Source organism: Sminthopsis crassicaudata, chromosome 4 (assembly GCF_048593235.1).
Source record: "Sminthopsis crassicaudata isolate SCR6 chromosome 4, ASM4859323v1, whole genome shotgun sequence".
Classification (NCBI taxonomy): domain Eukaryota; kingdom Metazoa; phylum Chordata; class Mammalia; order Dasyuromorphia; family Dasyuridae; genus Sminthopsis; species Sminthopsis crassicaudata.
This window is the reverse complement of record NC_133620.1, coordinates 196,645,678-196,665,873: the sequence shown is the minus strand read 5'-3', so window position 1 is coordinate 196,665,873 and position 20,196 is coordinate 196,645,678. Positions and strand designations below refer to the sequence as shown.

At 36.2% G+C, this 20,196-nt stretch overlaps 1 protein-coding gene across 5 annotated transcripts in view; it reads left to right on the top strand.

The window, feature by feature from the left end:
• NR2E1 (nuclear receptor subfamily 2 group E member 1) overlaps positions 1-17,163 on the top strand; it is a 28,980-nt gene extending 11,817 nt beyond the window's left edge. For 4 of the 5 annotated variants that reach the window (XM_074310152.1, XM_074310151.1, XM_074310150.1 and 1 more), the window contains 7 exons: positions 163-250; positions 2,322-2,557; positions 4,143-4,289; positions 6,833-6,929; positions 7,317-7,466; positions 7,653-7,869; positions 16,260-17,163. In XM_074310152.1, the coding sequence (XP_074166253.1) occupies positions 163-250; positions 2,322-2,557; positions 4,143-4,289; positions 6,833-6,929; positions 7,317-7,466; positions 7,653-7,869; positions 16,260-16,422 (1,098 nt within the window). In that variant the 3' untranslated portion in view covers positions 16,423-17,163. The remainder of the gene's footprint in view (positions 1-162; positions 251-2,321; positions 2,558-4,142; positions 4,290-6,832; positions 6,930-7,316; positions 7,467-7,652; positions 7,870-16,259) is intronic. The other variant, XM_074310153.1, reaches the window with a different exon arrangement.
• Positions 17,164-20,196: the final 3,033 nt, after the last annotated feature.

The window sequence follows — 20,196 nt, the reverse complement described above, 5'->3', positions numbered from 1 at the left end:
AAATAAATAGGACAGCACATTGTCCTTCTTGTCTTCTCCAACCTTGTCTTATGTGTTAATTTGTTTATTTTCCTTGAATCTGCCCTGATGTATCTTCCTTCCATGAACAAAAAACATCCCTCTCCTCTTCTCTGTAAACTCTTATTTCCCTTTCTGTTTCAGGGTGGCTGCCCAGTGGATAAGACGCACAGAAACCAATGCAGAGCTTGTCGCTTGAAGAAGTGTTTGGAAGTCAACATGAACAAAGATGGTAATCAGTACATTCCTTTATTCTTCTAATGTTGATTGAGTAGTAAGTAAATTATATGTACAGAAAATACATTGCATTCATATGCATGTAAATCATCTTCCCCAAACACTTCTACCAGATGCCTGGGAAGTTGTCCCAGTGTTTCAGCCAAAATCTCTCCCTTGACCCTGATCAGTGTCAGTCCACTTAGAGGTTCCCCCTTGTAGAGGGAACCACTCTAGAAGAAGCAGTGTGGGCACTGAAATCTTAAGACCTACTCTGCCAGATTATTAGTTCTGTGATCTTGGGAAGGTCATCTAAACTCTCCCAATCTCAACTTCTTCTATTAAAAGTGAGTAAGAAAAGTCCTAGAAATCTCTTCCAGCTCTGTCATTCTGAACTACTGGACCTGATTCCCACTCTTAGGATGAGAGTCAGGGGATCATTACATCTATTGCTGAAATAAGGAGGGGAGAGACTGCTTTTAAAACACTGGGTGGGCATTTCCACTATCTGTGGAAGGAAGGACAATGATTCCAGCCTCCTTTCCTAATCCCTCTTTTCGCCTCTTTCCAGAGTTATTTCTCTTTGCCTACCCTTTGTAACCCAACCTCTAAGCCTATTAGACATCCCTGGGACCTTGGCACCCATTACTTCTTCATCCTAATGAACCTGGAGGAGGGAGAACAGAATTTGTGAGACTTTTCTGAGAGAAGATAAGAACACAGAAGAAAACCCTTTTTAGCAACAAATGCTCTCCAAGATTACTTCACAAGAGAGAGTTCTGCATCCTCTACAGATATGAAGAGAAAAGAATGCCTTTGGGAGGCAGGGGAGCATCTCCTATAGGTCCCCCTTTCTCTGTGCTTCCGAGGAGAGCCTCTTTATAGCACCAGGAGAAAGAAGTAGCGACTGGGATTCTGCAGGGAGCCGGGACAATACACACACACACACACACACACACACACACACACACACCAGTCCCGAACAGTTTTGGAAATGTCTGGCTGAAGGCTGCTGTCAGTATTAGGGACCAGGGTCAAGCTTGGGGAGAATTTGGCTTTCAGGACGAGAGCCAGGGACCGCAGCCCCCTAGCATCTAGTTGCCAGTTCAGGAAGCTCGCTTCCTCTCTCTGCAGCGGGAAAAAAGCAGGAGCGAAAAACCTGTTGAACTTCTGTATTGACAAGTTGTCAAGCTCCGCGGGCGGGAGATTGCCCCTGAATTAATTTGTTTGTTTAAACTGTTTGCGGTAATTGTCAGATCTCTCTCCTGCTGTTTGCCTGCCTGCCTCCCTTCCCGCACACTCTTCCGAGGCTAGCTCTCTTTCCATCACATTTTCCCCACTCCACTCCCCAGGCCTCTGGCACCTTTCCCTCTCGAAGCCTTGAAGGCAGAAAGTCACTTCCTCCCTCATTGGTAAGGGGTTAAGAACCTGTTCGTGTGCAGTTGTTGCCTGTAGGATCCAGGCCGCTTTTTTGAAATGGGAGGCCTAAATGCCTCTGAACTAGGAGACCTAAAATCTCGGTCTGATAAAAGACAAGGTACTCCTCAGAAGTCTGCAGTCAGCCCTCCTCTCTCGGTCCCTCTCTCGGATCAGATTGTGAGCAGGTGACAGACACCCTATGCCTTGCGGGCAAAGTTGTCTCCAGTTTCCAATAATATTCCCCAGATACTGAAGATATCCTCTCCCTCGTCCAGCATCCTTGTGCCAGTTTTGGGGCTTGGAACCCACGATGGCCCTAGGGTCTTTCCAGATGAGCCAATCAAAAAACGGTGAGATTATCTCTAGTGCAAGTACCAAGTAAATTCATGAAAAAGCTAGATTAGGGATTTGTGGGATTTAGACCAGAAAGTCATTTAGATAAAACCAGATCCAACTCTCTCGTTTTGCCTATGAAACTAAAGCCTGGAGCGGCGAAACTACTTGCCCAAGGCCACACAGTTTGTTAGGGAAGGAAACAAGATTCAAAACCGCATCTTCTGATTCTAAACCCAGAATGAGGCTGATAAACTGAAGCTGGAGTCCTTGGGTTACCAGACTTGTTAGAATCAAACTCAGCCTTGTCACTCACTGTCTGTCTCATCCTGTAGCTGTGCAACATGAGCGAGGACCCAGGACGTCTACTATCCGCAAGCAAGTGGCCCTGTATTTCCGCGGCCACAAGGAGGAGAACGGCGCGGCCCCTCACTTCCCTTCCGCAGCCCTGCCTGCCCCAGCTTTCTTCACGGCAGTTACGCAATTGGAGCAACATAACCTGGAGCTGGCAGCGGTGTCCGGTACCCCAGAGAGGCAAACATTGGTGGGGCTGGCCCAGCCCACACCCAAGGTCAGTGGCCCACTCCAACTCATGAAAAATAGGAATCAGAGTGTCAAAGGAGTTGTCTTGCTTTAGCTGGGGAGGAGGGAAAAGGGGACAGGGAACCGACTTTCTTCGCTGTTAACAATTCCTCCAACCTTGTTAAATTTTTGTGTACCTTGTACATCAGCTGAACAGCAGTGTGAGTTAGGGGAAATGACCCCCAAATTGGAACTTAAAAGGTTATTGACATAGGACCTCAAAATTAAATGCGATTTAATTCAATTCAAGAAGCAGCCTTTAAGTACGAAAGGTACTGTCCAGGATTCTGGGACTAAGACGACAAAAGTCAAAACAATTCCTGCTTCCAAGAATTTACCATCAACTATTAACTTTTTATCTCCTAAATCTAATGTTAAGTCTAGAAACTGAAAGGGAGTTGCTCATTAATCGGTGTGAAAAAGTTAAATTCTATAGTAATATTAAAGAGGGGAAACTCACAAATGCAAACCCATATGGATTGCTTTGGCTCCTTCCCGACACTCCCCTCCATCTCTTCCAAACTACTTGGATTTATTCCAGTGTTAATCCTCTAGGATAAAAAGGAGCATAACATTTATCACCAATTTAGAATGCTGCCATCTAGAGACTGGATTTATAACCCCTAAGAGTTTGTGATTACCCAGGAAAGCTTCATTTAGACACCTCAGGATTTCTCTGAAAGTAGAACCACAACTGTATGGAGTCCTACACTGTCAGAGTTCACACACACACACACACACACACACACACACACACACACAGCCTCAGAAAGCAAAACACCTGTGCACCAGAACACGCACACATGCATACACAATATTTAATTTTTTTCCTTACCCCTTGATGCGTATAATAAGCATGGGAAAGTGCTGCTATGAATATGTTGTCAGTTGTGAATGAGAATGCTCTATGAATGATTAAAATGTCTAATTGAAATATTTCCATAATATACTAATCCTTTCTAAAAATATTCATATGCATATTTGTGTTTTGGATGCCTATTAATTTATACTTTTTCATGTCTATTTTTATTTACACAAATACAAGCTGCTCTTGTCTAAATTGGGAGCCAGGCCTGCCACTTGGCTCAGCCCTGTGTAAATTTGCTGGGGAGGATAAAGAAAGACTGAGAGATTCATAGACTATTCACTCTGGAAGAGACCTTAGCAATCATTTAGGCCAACATTTTCAACATTTTCATTTTGCAAATGAGAAAACCACCTCCCAGAGAAGGAAAGTGATTCAGCCAACGTCCACCTCTCCCAAGTGAATTCAACTATTCAAATAAGAACTTTTAATTGATCCCTCTCCCAAAAGTTCAAAAAAGTTGGTGCAGATGTATGCCTTCTCCCAAAGAGTTACAAGTGACAGTTCTCAAACTATGTGCAGGTATTTTAATTATACAAAAGTATACAAAACTTAAATGTTTTCCTTTTTTTCTTAAGTGTATCCTTTTCCTAGGAATTTTTGGTTTTTATTCAAAATAACAAAAGATTGATTTCCTTTTGAAATGCTGTGATTTTCTCATTTTGTCCCCCACTTAATTTAGACTTCCTTCTTTCTTCTTCCTTTCCAGTATCCCCATGAGGTTAATGGAGCCCCCATGTATCTCTATGAAGTGGCCACTGAGTCTGTATGTGAATCAGCAGCCAGACTCCTTTTCATGAGCATTAAATGGGCCAAGAGTGTTCCAGCCTTTTCCACTCTGTCCTTGCAAGATCAGGTAGGCCTGAGTGTGATTTCAGACCTTTAGGCAATATAAATAATAGGAGAGAGAACACAAGAGAGGAATAAGAGTAATTACTCCCAGTTTCATGAAGCTGAAAGGGATCTGTGGGTATCATCTATAACAGCTCCTTGTTATCAGTCATGTATGTGTCTCAGTTTTAAATATTTAGCTGGCTAAACAGCCGCTGATGACAAAGTATTTTGTTATCCAAAACATAACCATGAAATCAATTCAACAAACATTTGTTAAGCATGGTGAGATGCAATGACAAAGTGGTTGGGAGCTTGACTTTGGAATCAAGAAGAACTGGGTTCAAATCTTACCTCTGAAACATAGTAGCTTGACCATTATTGATTCATTTACTTCTTAGTTCTCAGCTACTCTCAAAGACTATAAATTACAGATAAATTACTGAACTGCATGTCAGGATACATCTATACTAAAAATTCTATAAACTTATAATTATGAATCCAGACTCAAAAAGAAAATGTGCATGGTCTTGTGCTATGTCCTGATGATATACAATCACATTGAGGAAATTAGTAACTCATTTAGGAAACTCAGTAAATTGGAAGAAGAAAGGCTCCTTTTTCAGAGGTTATCTTTTCCTCTAATATTTCCACCAGTTACAATGTTTCTTTACTTTAGGAAAGTAGAATGAAGCTTGTTAAGAAATAAATGTATAAGAAAATGTGATTTTTTTCTTGTATGTGAAATTTTAAAATATTGCCATGCATATTTTAAAATTTTTGAAACATTTGTGGAAAATTAAAAAAGGGAAAAATAAGATGTACGACTGATAAATAAGAAGACATTTCCATTCTTCGCTTGAAGAATTATTCACATCACATCATGATCACACTTTTGTATTCTCTGATGATGATATATAGAATGTGGTTCACTAAACTATAAGGAGATAAACAAGAAATAGGAACCCAAAGTGTATTATAAATCTTATCGAGATGAGTTCATTTAATTCTTAATATTTAAAAAATAAATCCCTAAAAACAAATATTTCTCACAACCCTATAGTCACAAAAGCTTTTTTAAACAGATGATATTGTACTTAAAATTTTATCATGTTCAAAAAGAAATTAATTTTTATTCATCTTATTTAAAGTAATTCCTTCTAGATTTATTTTAACAGTAAGTGAATCTACTACAAAGAAATTGCAGTCTGGATTGTTTTCGGAAGAATTGGCTGTGGTATATGCAGTCAGAGGGACTAGTGGCAAGATCTATCAAAACTATTAAGTGATTATACAAGCAAAAGATACACATCCTTTAAAAATAATAATAATTTAAAGATCCCATTTTACGTAATTAGGTTATACTAGCTCTCCTAAATATAAAATGCAGTTTTTTACTGAGACATACATTAACACATTCAAAACACTTGCTTTTTCTGAATAAGATCTATTTGTATCACTTATCAAAAATAGGCAAATTTGGGTGTTTTTCCCCCCAAAAAAATTTCAATTCATTCCCTTGTACCTTATGCAATAAATTTGATAGAGCATTGCTTTTTATAAAGATCAGATATGATTTATTGAAACTATTTTGATAAATATTTAATGAACCAGCTTTTGAGACTTTAACTTATTAAAAAACAACAACAACCTTAAAATGAGCTACTTTGCTCATTTTGGAAGACAAGCAATTTAAAAATGTTCATCAGCTATCTTTACTGATTTACCTAACATTAGATCCATTTTCAAAATTCCCATCTTTGTGTCATTTTTAAACTCTTTCAAATAAATGTCTAGAGGCTGTGGGAAGCCAAACATAAATTGGTTCTCTTTTCAGCCTTCAGAAGAAAACTGTACAATAACAAATCAAAGCAGGAAAGGGAGCAAAAAATGGCAATTTAAAAACAACTAAATTTTGGTTTCAAGTTGTCAATATCACTTCACATAAAAATTAATGCAATCTGTTCCTTTATGCTTATCTGAGAAATTAGGCAACCAACAAGGAGTTAAATGTGGAAACCCTGATTAACTTAATTGTATCACTATTTTTCCTCTCCTAATGCTTGTCTTTGATAAGTACTGTGGCTATTATCCCTCACATACATACTGTTCCTTGATCTTCTCATTCTCCAGTTCTTCTTTGGGCATAAGAGTTAGACAGAAATTCAGCAGTCCAGTCAGTAATCCTTGAGAATTTGAGCATTAATATTCCAGAGGGGTCACTTTAGATGGCATTCCAGTATGCTACAATTTGCCATTTCATAGAGCACTAATTTCATAAGTAATTCCTGAGTTTGGCTGTAATATAAAAAAAAAAAACCAAGAAAAGAAAAGCAGACCTTTTCCTGGGAGAAGCAAACTTTGGGGAAAATAGACTCTGGAGTGCATATTATTTTATCTATAGGCACCTTGTGAAAAAGAGAAAAGAGAAAGCTAAAATATTCAGAAGAAATTACCAAGACAGGCATTTAAAACAATTTTTTTAAATAATGGAAATTTACATATTGAGATTGTTTATAAATTTATAAATTATACACTATATTCTATTATACATCTATTGTATGACAGCTGATGCTTTTGGAAGATGCTTGGAGAGAACTGTTTGTTCTAGGAATAGCACAATGGGCCATTCCAGTTGATGCTAACACTCTACTGGCTGTATCTGGTAAGAACTGCACAATTTAATGACTTTGTTGTAGAAATTACCATAAAAATACATTACTGAAAAAAGAACAACATGTAAAGAATAACAAATTCCTACTGAACAATAGAGTATACCTGTCATTTATAAATCTATATTTAAATGCAAATAATGTTGTTTTGTTGTATTCATGACTGCTTGCATTGTTATTTAAATGCAAATTACTGTGTTTGTTATCATCCCAGAGAAGATTTTATATTAACTTCCATACAATATAGTCAGTCTACTTGGAATCAGAGATCTCAGAGTGACAATTGAATAGATATTTATATGCAGAATTTTGTCAAAAATCAATATGAAATCATGAAAATGCCCTAATATTAGGACATTTATTTCACATTCCCATTCTAGGCATGAATGGTGAAAACACAGATTCCCAGAAGCTGAGTAAGATCATCTCTGAAATCCAGGCTTTGCAGGAGGTAGTGGCCAGATTCAGACAACTTCGGCTGGACGCAACTGAATTTGCCTGTCTCAAATGCATTGTCACTTTCAAAGCTGGTAAGCAAATGTGAATCCCTTCTTTTTCTTCTTCCTCTTCATTATTCCCTTCCCCTATTTCGACAGCTTCCTCTCCCCATCCCTGTCCCTGCCCAAACCTGCCCCTTCATGATAACAGCCACTTCAGAGTCAGAAAGAGCCTCATAAAATGGAGCTGATCTTTCGGACCCTTTGACTCCATTTTAGAGAGCCACGGTCTTCTTTCATGCTGGACCAGCTTTGCATTTCATCGCTGCTTTATACCGTTGCACCCACCTGGAGGTCAACTGACCGACTGGTTCCTGATCTCTTTTCTAGTACCTACACACAGTGGTTCTGAACTGAGAAGTTTCCGGAATGCCGCAGCCATTGCAGCACTTCAAGATGAAGCACAGCTAACACTTAACAGTTATATCCACACCAGGTGAACCTTATTTGTTTAATGATTAAAAATAACAATAACAGTAGCCATGCAGATAAGCTATTTTACATGAGGTATCGTTTACAAAGTGTTTTCTCTGAACATCCTCTAATTTGCTCTGAGCATGTACCTAAAAAGAATCCTAAATTTTAGATTTGAAAAGAATTTGAGATTTTAAAAAACCAATCAACCAACAAAGCATCTTAATAGTGTCGACTTAATAGGAATACAAAGACAAAAATAAAATAGTGCCTGCCCTCAAGGAGCTTACATTCTAATGAAGGAAACAATATGTTCAATTATGAACATATGCAAATTATTTACCAATTAATAGGGAAGGAGCACTGACTTTAGGAAGGATTTATCAGTTGATCTAATTCAGAGGTGTGAAGTAAATGGCCTAAATCCATATAAATAGAAAAGTTTTGAACTACTCTTCCCATACTACTATAGAAAATTACTTTTGTGAAGGAACGTCAAGCTATCTGTATATTTCCCCAGAAAATCCAATTTAATCAATTACGGGAATTAACCCCTGAATCCAGTGAGTTCAGTGAAAAAGAGCACTAATAACAGATCAATTAGTCAAAATGGCCCAACTGATATTTGTGCCTAGACTCAGGCAAAGTAAAAAAAAGTAAAAGATGATGACCAAAATCTGTTGTGGACAATGACTTCTTAAGTGGGATTAGATAATCCCAAACAAATGAAGGTTTCTTTATGGGCATGCTGACTAACTGCCCATGGAAAAGATGGACTACCACACCGGTGATTCATTCATTTGGAGCTTCTTTAAACACCTGACTGGTAAGAGCTCTGTGATTGGCTCCATCTCTGATTGTGAAAGCAGCCACAATGATTGTCAACTATGAATAGATGCTAATGCTTTCACACTATTTCTGGCAATGGAAAGCACTTCCATTCCAGGGAAACCTTGCTAGAAAATATAGCAGATTAGAGTATGGAAAATTTATAATGTGGGACTTATTCTAGATCCTAGGAATTAGCTTTATAATGGCATTTCTACTTATTTGCCAAAAAAAAAAAAAATAGAAGGCAATCCTTCTGTCCTCTATGACTATGGATTATTATTATTAGCCTTCATCATTGTTTCAAGATATAATCCTCCCTAGTAGAGTGGGAAACCCTACATTCCTCTAAAATAGAGGTTCTTAACCTACAGTCTATGAATTTTTTTCAAAATTTTGATAATTATCTTTCAATATAATTGGTTTCCCCTTGTAATTCTATGTATTTTATTACTGCATTTAACATTATTCTGAGAAGTCCATAAATGTTGTCTGATCATGAAAAAGGTCAATGACAGTTGAAGGCTCTTGTTCTATAACTTTGCAAATAGTATAGTTGGCTTCCTTAGCTAATCACTCACCATTAAATAGCAATATTTTTCTACTTATGCACGATACCTTTTGGGTGTCAGAAAGATGGTATTTTTAAAAAATATGTACATCTATCAACCAATAAACATTTCTTAAATGGCTATTGTTTGCCAGGTATTGTTAGACTCTAGGGATAAAAAAAGAGGCAAAAGACTATCCCTGACCTCAAGAAGTTTGTAATCTAATGAGAATACTTTGCAAACCTTAAAGCACTGTATAAATATTATCCATTTTTATGTCTTAAAATGAGCAAGTTTGTTTTGAAATGGTTCCATTGTATTAAAAAAAACAATAATCCAAATCAAGTTCTAATAATCCAAGTATATGGGCAATTTATTCTAGCTGTAAGAATTACAAATAAAATATACAATAGTAATAGGGAAAGACACTAGGCCAGAATAATGGCCATAGGATTTAGAGGAGATGGAAAATAGGATATATATGGATTATAAAAGCCCTCAAAGAATAGTCATCTTTTTCATCAATCCTTCCATTTTTTCCTTACTTCTTTGTTTTTAACATCTATTCTTTTCAAAATGCTGAATGACAGTGCATAGTGGGTAGTACTGACTGATATTTTAATAACTTTTGATAAGTGAATTCTGATGAGTGATAATTGTGATATCATAGATTAGATTAATATAGATTAGTTATGATAAAATAACGATTTGAGTTCATATCATAGTACATTTAGAGATGGAAGAGAATTTAGAGACCAAAATTAACTTCTTTTCTTCAACACTGTTTTGCATGGCACTTCCAAAGTATCTTTTGCTCAAAGATTTTAAAACTCTTGAGAAGCATGGTTTAGCCAAGAAACATAATTTTCAGGTATAGAATTTCCTGCTTCCATTCTTTTTTCAGTTGGGGATGGGTTTATTAAAAGCAAAAGTTTTATCTTTGCTTGCTTTTTACTTAATGGCAGAATCAAGGAGAGGCCTCAATTATTCTGGTTGCTGGTTCTCTATATTGATCTTAAAGAGAAGAACTAAATATGAGAACCAGTTTGGAAAACTTCAAAGGAGTTATCACCCTCACAACCAAACCCAAGACATACAATTTCAGTTTATTACAAACATTCCTTTTTAACTCTCTAGATATGACCAAATCTCTAAAGAGTCAGAATAAGACTCCCAGACCAAGTCAACATTTTTGTTTTGACTGATATGATGTCCCTTAGAGACTCTTCATTTCTCCTATAAAATTCTTTTTTTTTGGTGGGAGGCTACTATACACTCTGAGAATTATATGAGTTGTTATACTCTTGTATGGTATTTTCCCTCAAAATTAAAAAAAAAGATATTGGTTTTTTTTTTAAATTAAGGGCAAGACAGATTTTAAATCCATTTTTAGTCAGTTAACCACAAACCAGCTTTCTTTTAGAACTGATTTTTGGTTTGAATAGTAACCATAGAAAACAATACATTGTGGTTTCTACAAAGAACCTCAGGTTGAGACAGATGTTCAGAAACTGAAAAGTATGAAAGATATGACTTCATATAAAATTAACGATAAGGTTAAAAAACCAACAGAATAAAGTGGTTTATGGAAAGGCAATTGCCAAACTTTGATCCACCAATGCAAGGAAATAATTATTGTTTAGTTGTTTTTCAGTCATGTCCAATTTTTCATGGACTCCATCTGGTCTTTTCTTATCAAAATACTGGAAGGGTTTGCTATTTCCTTCTCCAGCTCATTTTGCAGATGAGAAAACTGAGGCAAACAGGGTTAAGTTAATCAGTGATTGAGGTCAAATTTGAAAAGGAAGTCATCTTCCTGACTCTAAGCCTGGCAATCCATCTACTGCACTCACTATGTAGCTCCATTAAATAATAATTATCAGCACCAAAATAAATTGTTACATTTATGAAGTGATGTAAGCTTTACAAAGTACTTCCCTCACAGTACATATGCTAAGTCTATAATATAAATATTATCACCTTTTGGGGCAGATAAGAAAACCAAAGCTCAGTGAGATAAAATTATTTTTTATGAGCAGTTTATCAATATTTATTAGGTGTCTACTATTTGTTTGGCCTTCTCCTAGGGACCACAGATCTAGGGACCAAAAATTAAACAATCTCCATTCCCAAGGAACTTACAGTTTATTAGGAAAAACCACATGTCAACATACAAGTAAATATAAAATAAATGCAAAATCAATACATTAGCTAAATTCAAAGTAATTAGGGAAGATTAGAAAGCATTAGAAGTTGGTAAGAAAGAAATGCTTTGCAGAGATGTTAGTTCTTAGGGACAGGGGAAGAAGTTAATTCTTCACCTGCCTCTTGGAGGAAGAGAAGGATTATGTAAGGTCAAGGTAAAGGAAAAGTGCCTTCCAGAATGGGAAGACAGTCACTTTTGAAAAGGAATAGAGATAGAAAATGGAACATCATCATGTGAGGAGCAGAGAGAAAACCATTTTCCCTGGACTGAAGAGTGCAGGAAGAGATAAGCCTGGAAAGGTTGATTGAAGCAAGCAAAGGATTTGAAGCTAGAAATAATAGAAAGTCACTGAAGTTTATGTCATGGAGAAGTGCCATGTCAGAAACACTTAAGGAAAATCACTTTGGCAGCAGTTGGGTTGGATGGATTGAAGTGAGGAGACACAAGGTGGAATGAATAATTTGGAGGCGCTTGCAATAATCTTGATGAGAAGAGATGAAAACCTGGTCTGCTAAGAAGTTGTTAAACTAGAAATCAAATCCGGATCCTTAAACTCTCAAAATAACATTTTGTTTTGTTTTATTTTTCTTTCTTTTTTTGGTAGGTACTTAATAAATGCTTATTTTTTTCTCTTTTTCAATAGTATTTTGTTTTTCCAAATACATGTAAAGATAGTTTTTCAACATTCATTTTTGTAAGATTTTGTATTCCAAATTTTTTCTCTCTCTGTTCCTTACCCTCCTACCTCCCCACAACAGCAAGTAGTCTGATATAAGTTAAATATGTGCAATCCATATTTCCATATTTGTCATACTGTGCAAGAAAAATCAGACTAAAAGGGGAAAAAACTATGAAAAAGAAAAAGCAAATTTGTTTTGTTTTTCCATCATATCATGCATGCACTTTCTCTGCAGCACACAGCCTTCCAGCATTAATAGTGAAATATCTGCCTTTACCCTCCCTTCTCAGTTTATGCTCTTGACCTAGAGATGCTAGTGCATCTGGAATCATACTTGTTATGAGATTTTCTCTATGTCAGTTTAGTTCCATGAAACTAGTGAACATAGACTCACATTCTCCCTTGTGAAAAAATAATGGTATAGTTAAGTAAAGCAAAAATAGTAGTCCAGCTAAATTCTAGGGATGGAAATGCAATAGCTACATGCAGTAATTTGAATGTGTATTCCAGCTTCTTTCCTATTTTGAAGTTGCTTACAGTCAGCATATATAAGGTGGGAGAAAAAAAAGTGCCTCTGCTGATAATTGAAAGCTGTCATTCAGAGTCATTATAGCAGAAGAAGCAAAGAGAGACAGAGACAGACCGACAGACAGATACACACACACACACAGAGAGAGAGAGACACACAGACACACAGAGTTTTTTTCAAAGGAGTTATGGGGATAGGAGGATCCTGGGGATCTTCCTTACTGTATCTATCAATGCTTTCCCTTTTTTCTGTGAATATTCTCCTAAGGGAATCTTTTTGTGTCACACCTTGCTACCAAGTTACCTATGATCTAGGTATGAATTGCCCCTCAGGAAAGTGATCTATGATCAACTTATGCCATAAGATCCTTAAAGACTACATCCTTGACTCAGTGACTTTTGGAGATCACTGTCCCTCCCTAACTAGCATGGAAGGATTAATACAACTGAGTTGTGCCATATAAAATATGCAAGTACTCATGGGCAGAATCAGTTCTTAAATATCCCAGCTTCTGATAAATGAGAAGACATGCAAATATTTTTTTCAAAACTACATTTAGAAACTAGTGACAAAGAAGATGACCATAATGGAAATATGTTTTACATGTATAAGTATATATATATATATATATATATATATATATATATATATATATATATATATATATATATATATATATATATATATATATATATATATAAACAATTTCAAATTAATTACCATCTTAGGGAAGAAAAAGGTGATGGAGGGAGGGAAAAATTAGAACTCAAAAAAATTTTAATGAATGTTAAAATTTGTCTTTACATGTAATTGAGAAAAGAAAATCATAGTATTTTTTTTTGGAAGAAATCAGTGACACAGATGGTAATTTTCAAATATATACTTCAGATACTGTACGTAGTTCTCTTTGATTTTGACTGGTTTGATAAAAATTAAAATGGGGTGCTCAATTCATGTTCCTCTTTTTGACTCAGGATCAGCCATGGAAGAAGACTATAGAGAGAATGGTTTACTTATAAGAAATCAAGAGTTGACTGCCTTTGAGACACATGGGTTTCGAATCACTTGAAAACTTCAGAACTTTGAATAATAATAATAGTAGCTCACATTTCTATAGCATGTTAAGAGCTAGGTTTCTCTTTTTGGACCAAACTAATAATTTTGTGGATGTAGGAACTCTCAGTGAGGACATTATCTATCAATGCATTTCTATACCGGCTCCATAATACATAGACTTAGAAAGTGAAGTTAAGTGCCTAACTGGTCTTCCTGATTCCAAAGCCAACTCTGTATCCAGTATGCTACTTAACATTTACAGAGCACTTTTCTCACTGCAACCCTATGAGCTAGTGACATGAATCTTATTAACCTAATTTTGCAGATAAGGAAATTGAGATTTAAAAAAGTCAAGAGATCATGGATATATAGCATATTTCAGAGCATGTTTTTGAACTGATAGCTCCTGACTCCAAATCTGATACTTTAACTTATCTTCTTTCTTATTGAGGACATAGTACTGCCTTTCATTCTGGACTTTTGAGTAGCTTTTAATGTGTCCCTAAGACTATTCTTCTCTCTGCTATAATAGTAAGGGAAAAGACGGGTGTGGTGAAGAGGAAAGGAAAGAATTGACTGTAGTGGGTACCAGTGTTTCTCTGAGAAAAATCCACCTGAGAGGCCAGTTTCATAATCATTCTTCACTGCCAACCCAGGAATATTCATACAATTAAAGTCCTAATTTTGGAAAGGATTCCAGAGGACACTTAGTCCATCCTGTATTTGGAAAAGAAACCCCTCAACAAGAGCTCCAACAAGTGGTGATCCAGTCTTCACTTGTAGACCCACCTGTGATAATGACTTATGATTTTTCAATTTTCCACTGACATTCATCTTTTTTTTCAGGTCTTGGGTCCCTTGCCTATCTTCAAAAATCTTTATGTAAGATATGGGGTTTGAACTGAGCTTTGAAGAGATCAAGGGATTCTTAGAGGTTGAAGTGAAGAGGGAGGGAATTTTAGGCTGTCCACTGGACAGCCAGTCAAAGCCAGGGAATCAGAGAGATTGGACAGCCTTGAATGAGGTACAAAAAGTAGGCCAGGTTAGTTGTATCATAGAAAGACTTTGCTAGAGGTGAGGATGGTCGAGAGAAATGCTACAGGGAATTCAAAAAGGATGAAGATTGAGTTTTTTAAATTATGTGTTGCAATTGAGAGAGCATTGGTAGCTTTGAATGGGACAGTTTCAAATAAAGCAGATTGCAAAGGATTAAGAAGTAAGTAGGAGGAAGCAGAAACAATGAGAATAGATAGCTTTTTATTTAAAGGAGTTCAACTATGAACAGAGCAAAAAAAAAAAATAGAATAGCTTTAGTGATAATAAGGTAAAGTAAAAATTTTTTAAGGATGAGGAAGTATTGGGCATGTTTGTAAGCTGCACAAAATAGACCAGTGAATAAAGAGATACTGAAGATTAGAGAGTAAGGTGGGATCAAGAGTACGTGTAGATGAGTTGACATTAATGAGGAAAAAGGTCACTTCTTCATGTAAGACTGGAGCAAAGAAAGAGAAAATGGGGAACAAGGGCAAGGGGGGTATTTTCATGGTTTCAAAGGGAAGAAGAGATCAATAAAGGAATTGGCAAACTGGGACTTTGACTCACCCCTTCTCTGTTTGCTGCGGCAAACTTAACAACTCTGTCTTTGGTAAAGCCTTATTTTGAATGAATTCCTATATTAGTTTCCAGTATGAGAGCTTAAATTTGGTGTTTTCACCAATATGTTTCCAAAGGATGTCTTTGCTTGTGATTTATTTCCAGAGAGCAATCTGGAAGGACAAGTTCTTAATGATAAAGATTACATTAGTATAGCCCTGCAGTCTCAGAGGCTGTATAAGCTTGTGCATTGGAGCCTAGATGGATGTTGGACCTCAAGAGGGGGAATTGTTCAACATTTTTTCATATCTTTAATTAGATGCCAATTTCATTGACATGTAAGTTGGGTGGCATTCCCACCCAACAGAATTTAGTCTTTAATTTGTAATGTAATAGCAGAATTATTCCTGTGAGTGACTAAGTATAAATCCTGAATAATAATTTGAAGAAACACTTAGAAAAAAGAGCCATTTCATTTGAGGGAAGCAGTCTGGTGGAGAAACATTTGGACTAAGAATCAAGAAACTTTCATTCATTCAAAAAAGCATTTCTTAAGCTCCTGATATATTCCAGGCTTTTTGCTAGGAACCAGGAATATAAAGATAAGGAAAATAGTCCCTACCCTTTGCAAGCTCACAGGGCAGAAACAATGTTAAAGACAGGAAGAATTCTGATAACCAAGTGAAGGGAGGCAAGATTGTTCTTTTTTGTAGTTGATCATCTGATCTTATAATATAAAAAGTACTTAATAAATGCTTGGCTACTGTGCCTCCATTTCTCCCTCTGCAAAATAAGTGATATCATTTTTCTAAATTCATTTCCAAAATATCCTGTTATTTATAAAATCAGTTGGCACATTTGGATATAGTTTTTGTCCAAATACTAGATATTAAGATTCTTTAACAAACTTTATTGCTGGAAGCACTTTGACAAATGCTTATCTAACTCATTTGATTTCTTTGCATTCCAGGTATCCCACCCAACCTTGTCGATTTGGGAAACTCCTGTTGCTTCTTCCAGCCTTACGCTCCATTAGCCCATCTACAATAGAAGAAGTGTTTTTCAAAAAAACCATTGGCAATGTGCCAATTACGAGACTGCTTTCAGATATGTACAAATCCAGTGATATCTAATCTCTGCTGAACATACACAGTCTTCAGGATGGACAGTGTCAGATGAACTTTTACCTTTGGAGAACAAGCCTCAACTAACAAAAACCTTCAGGAAGCATAAACCTGGGAGTGTAGTCTTTGGAGAAAAGAAAACGAGAAAATAATTAATTGGCACAAGACTATTCCAGTAGTTATGACCTGCTGCCTCTACAGAAGATGGTAGACCTGAAGAAAGGGCATTGCTTGATAGGACACCTGGAGTGGAGAGAACTCATCAATTCCCCTTCTTCCTGAGAGGGGTTCACGATTATTGGTTGCTACTGGCCATACTATTCTATCACTCATTTTGGAAAATGATTCTGATGTAACAAAAGCCCAAATACAGTACTTCATTTTTCCTTTTCAGTATACCAAGTTGGGTTACCAAAAATTATCCTAGAGGTGTAATATGTTGTACTGCAGCCTTCAGAAAGTAACTTAAGTTGAAAGATTTGTTCTGAAAATAGAAGGCAACATTTGAAGTCAAATACTTCACCAGGCACTTTCTGTCTGTTGCAAGACATCATCAACTGGCCTCCATAATGAATTGAAAAGTGTTTTATGTGATTGATTTCCATTCCCACCCCCCCCCTTTTTTTGGCCTTTGAAGCCTAGGCAACCCTCTCAAAACAACTGGTGAACATAGATGACTCTCTCATCAGAACTGCAGTTTGGATAACATCTCAAAGACAGAAGAATTTTACAAAAACAATAAAAGTGAAAGAAGGAAGAATAAAACAGCAAAACCAAATAAAGCAGAGATGTCTCACTGAGTGAGCTGATTGCTGTCCCGTTGGCATAGTGCTGAAACCAAAGGCAATGGGGTCTGAACTCTTGGTCCAATGAGACATGCAGAACAGCAACTGAATATACACAGCATGCTAGAATGAACTTCAAAGAGATAGACACTAAAAAAAAAGTTTCTTAATTGATAAACTGCTAACAGTCTCTGAGACTCTACAATGCCTTTCAGAAAACTTTGGGTTCTAAATAAAGCCTTGTTCACACACAGTACACACACACACACACAAACACACACACACACACACACACACACACACACACACATGCAAATACAACCTTACACTATACGCTGCTTCTTTGATATGAGACTATACTTATGGAAATGTAGAAACAAACATTTGAAGATAGCTGCTGTACTTTTCATGTTTTGATTTGTTATTAGATACTAGCCCTGAGAAAAATCAGCACTTGGCCTATCATAGGATGAGTAAAACTTTTCTTGTACAAAGTGAATTAACAGATTTGTGAAGTTAAAAAGTTGTACTCATTGTATTTACAAAGAATAAAATATATATTGAATTTAAATCATCTCCTCTTTATTTTATTAATGTCTCTTGCTAGTTTCTATCCCTTAGATACAAAGTGATATCAACACTTATTTTTAAATATCTAGCACTAAAATTATGCTCCACATTGGATGTCCAAAAGATTTCAAGACAAAGAACTCTTATTTTTTTAAACAACTAATCCAATGTATGAAAATCATAAATAAAGAAATAAAACAAAAACCGTTCTCCATATCTCTCAACTAGAACTGCATCTGCAGGGAAAAATTACTATGTGAGAAAGAGGCTGATTAAAACAGGTTTTGTTCACTTCTCTATTTCTCACTATCTTGCCAACATTTCAATCCCAGCCACAAATTTCTTTGTTCAGTAATCAGGAAAAAAAATCACACAGAACTAGACAGAGTTAAGTGGGTAGTAAGAGAGGAGAGGTGATTGGAGGAGAAACAGCAAAAGAAAAGGAAAATAGATGCCAGATCCAGATCTTCAAAAATAAAGATCATCCATCAGCCTTTTCTTTAGAGGGCATAGAGGTAGAATATGCCCTCAATCTACTATTTTTCATTATTTCTAGGAAAGTTTCCTTGCTGAGGAAACCGAAACAATTAAAATGAAGACTAGAGATCATAAGCAGATTTCAATTCATATTATCATGACCATAGTTAATTGAGCACTGGCTTTAAAGAGAAAAAGGGTGAGATTCCCCATAAGATTTCACTCAGAACAGGAATCACTTAAATTTCTGGCAACTCTGATTTGCTTTTAAAAACAAATGCTCCTGATGACATGATGGTATACTTAGAGAACCCCAAAGACTCTGCTAAAAAGCTATTAGAAATAATTCAGAATTTTAGCAAAGTCACAGGATACAAAATAAATCCACATAAATCCTCAGGATTTTTATACATTACCAACACAATCCAACAGCAAGAGATACAAAGAGAAATTCCATTCAAAATAACAGTCGATAGTATAAAATATTTGGGAATATATCTACCAAAGGAGAGTCAGGAATTATATGAGCAAAATTACAAAACACTTGCCACAAAAATAAAGTCAGATTTAAATAATTGGAAAGACATTCAGTGTTCTTGGATAGGCCGAGCGAATATAATAAAGATGACAATACTCCCCAAACTAATCTATTTATTTAGTGCTATACCAATCAGACTCTCAAGAAACTATTTTAATGACCTAGAAAAAATAACAACAAAATTCATATGGAAGAATAAAAGGTCGAGAATTGCAAGGGAACTAATGAAAAAAAAGTCAGAGGAAGGTGGTCTAGGTGTACCTGAATTAAAGCTATATTATAAAGCAACAGTCACCAAAACCATTTGGTATTGGCTAAGAAATAGACTAGTTGATCAGTGGCATAGGTTAGGTTCACAGGGCAAGATAGTGAATAAAAATAGCAATCTAATCTTTGACAAACCCAAAGATCCCAAATTTTGGGATAAGAATTCATTATTTGACAAAAACTGCTGGGAAAACTGGAAATTAGTATGGCAGAAACTAGGCATGGACCCACATTTAACACCACATACTAAGATTAGATCAAAATGGGTCCAAGATTTAGGCATAAAGAACGAAATCATAAATAAATTGGAGGAACATGGGATGGTTTACCTCTTAGACTTGTGGAGGAGGAAGGAGTTTGTGTCCAAGGGAGAACTAGAGACCATTATTGATCACAAAATAGAAAATTTTGATTAAACCAAATTAAAGAGTTTCTGCACAAACAAAACTAATGCAAACAAGATTAGAAGGGAAGTAACAAATTGGGAAAAATTTTTTACAGTTAAAGGTTCTGATAAAGGCCTCATCTCCAAAATATACAGAGAATTGACTTTAATTTATAAGAAATCAAGCCATTCTCCAATTGATAAATGGTCAAAGGATATGAACAGACAATTTTCAGATGATGAAATTAAATCTATTTCCACTCATATGAAAGAGTGTTCCAAATCACTCTTTAAGACAACTCTGAGGTATCATTACACACCTGTCAGATTGGCTAAGATGACAGGAACAAATAACGATGAATGTTGGAGGGGCTGTGGGAAAACTGGGACACTGATGCATTGTTGGTGGAGTTGTGAAAGAATCCAACCATTCTGGAGAGCAATCTGGAATTATGCCCAAAAAGTTATCAAAATGTGCATACCCTTTGACCCAGCCATACTACTACTGGGCTTATAGCCCAAGGAACTACTAAAGAAGGTAAAGGGTCCTGTATGTGCCCAAATGTTTGTGGCAGCCCTTTTTGTAGTGGCTAGAAGCTGGAAGATGAATGGATGTCCATCAATTGGAGAATGGTTGGGTAAACTATGGTATATGAATGTTATGGAATATTATTGTTCTATAAGAAATGACCAACAGGAGAAATACAGAGAGGCTTGGAGAGACTTACATCAACTGATGCTGAGTGAAACAAGCAGAACCA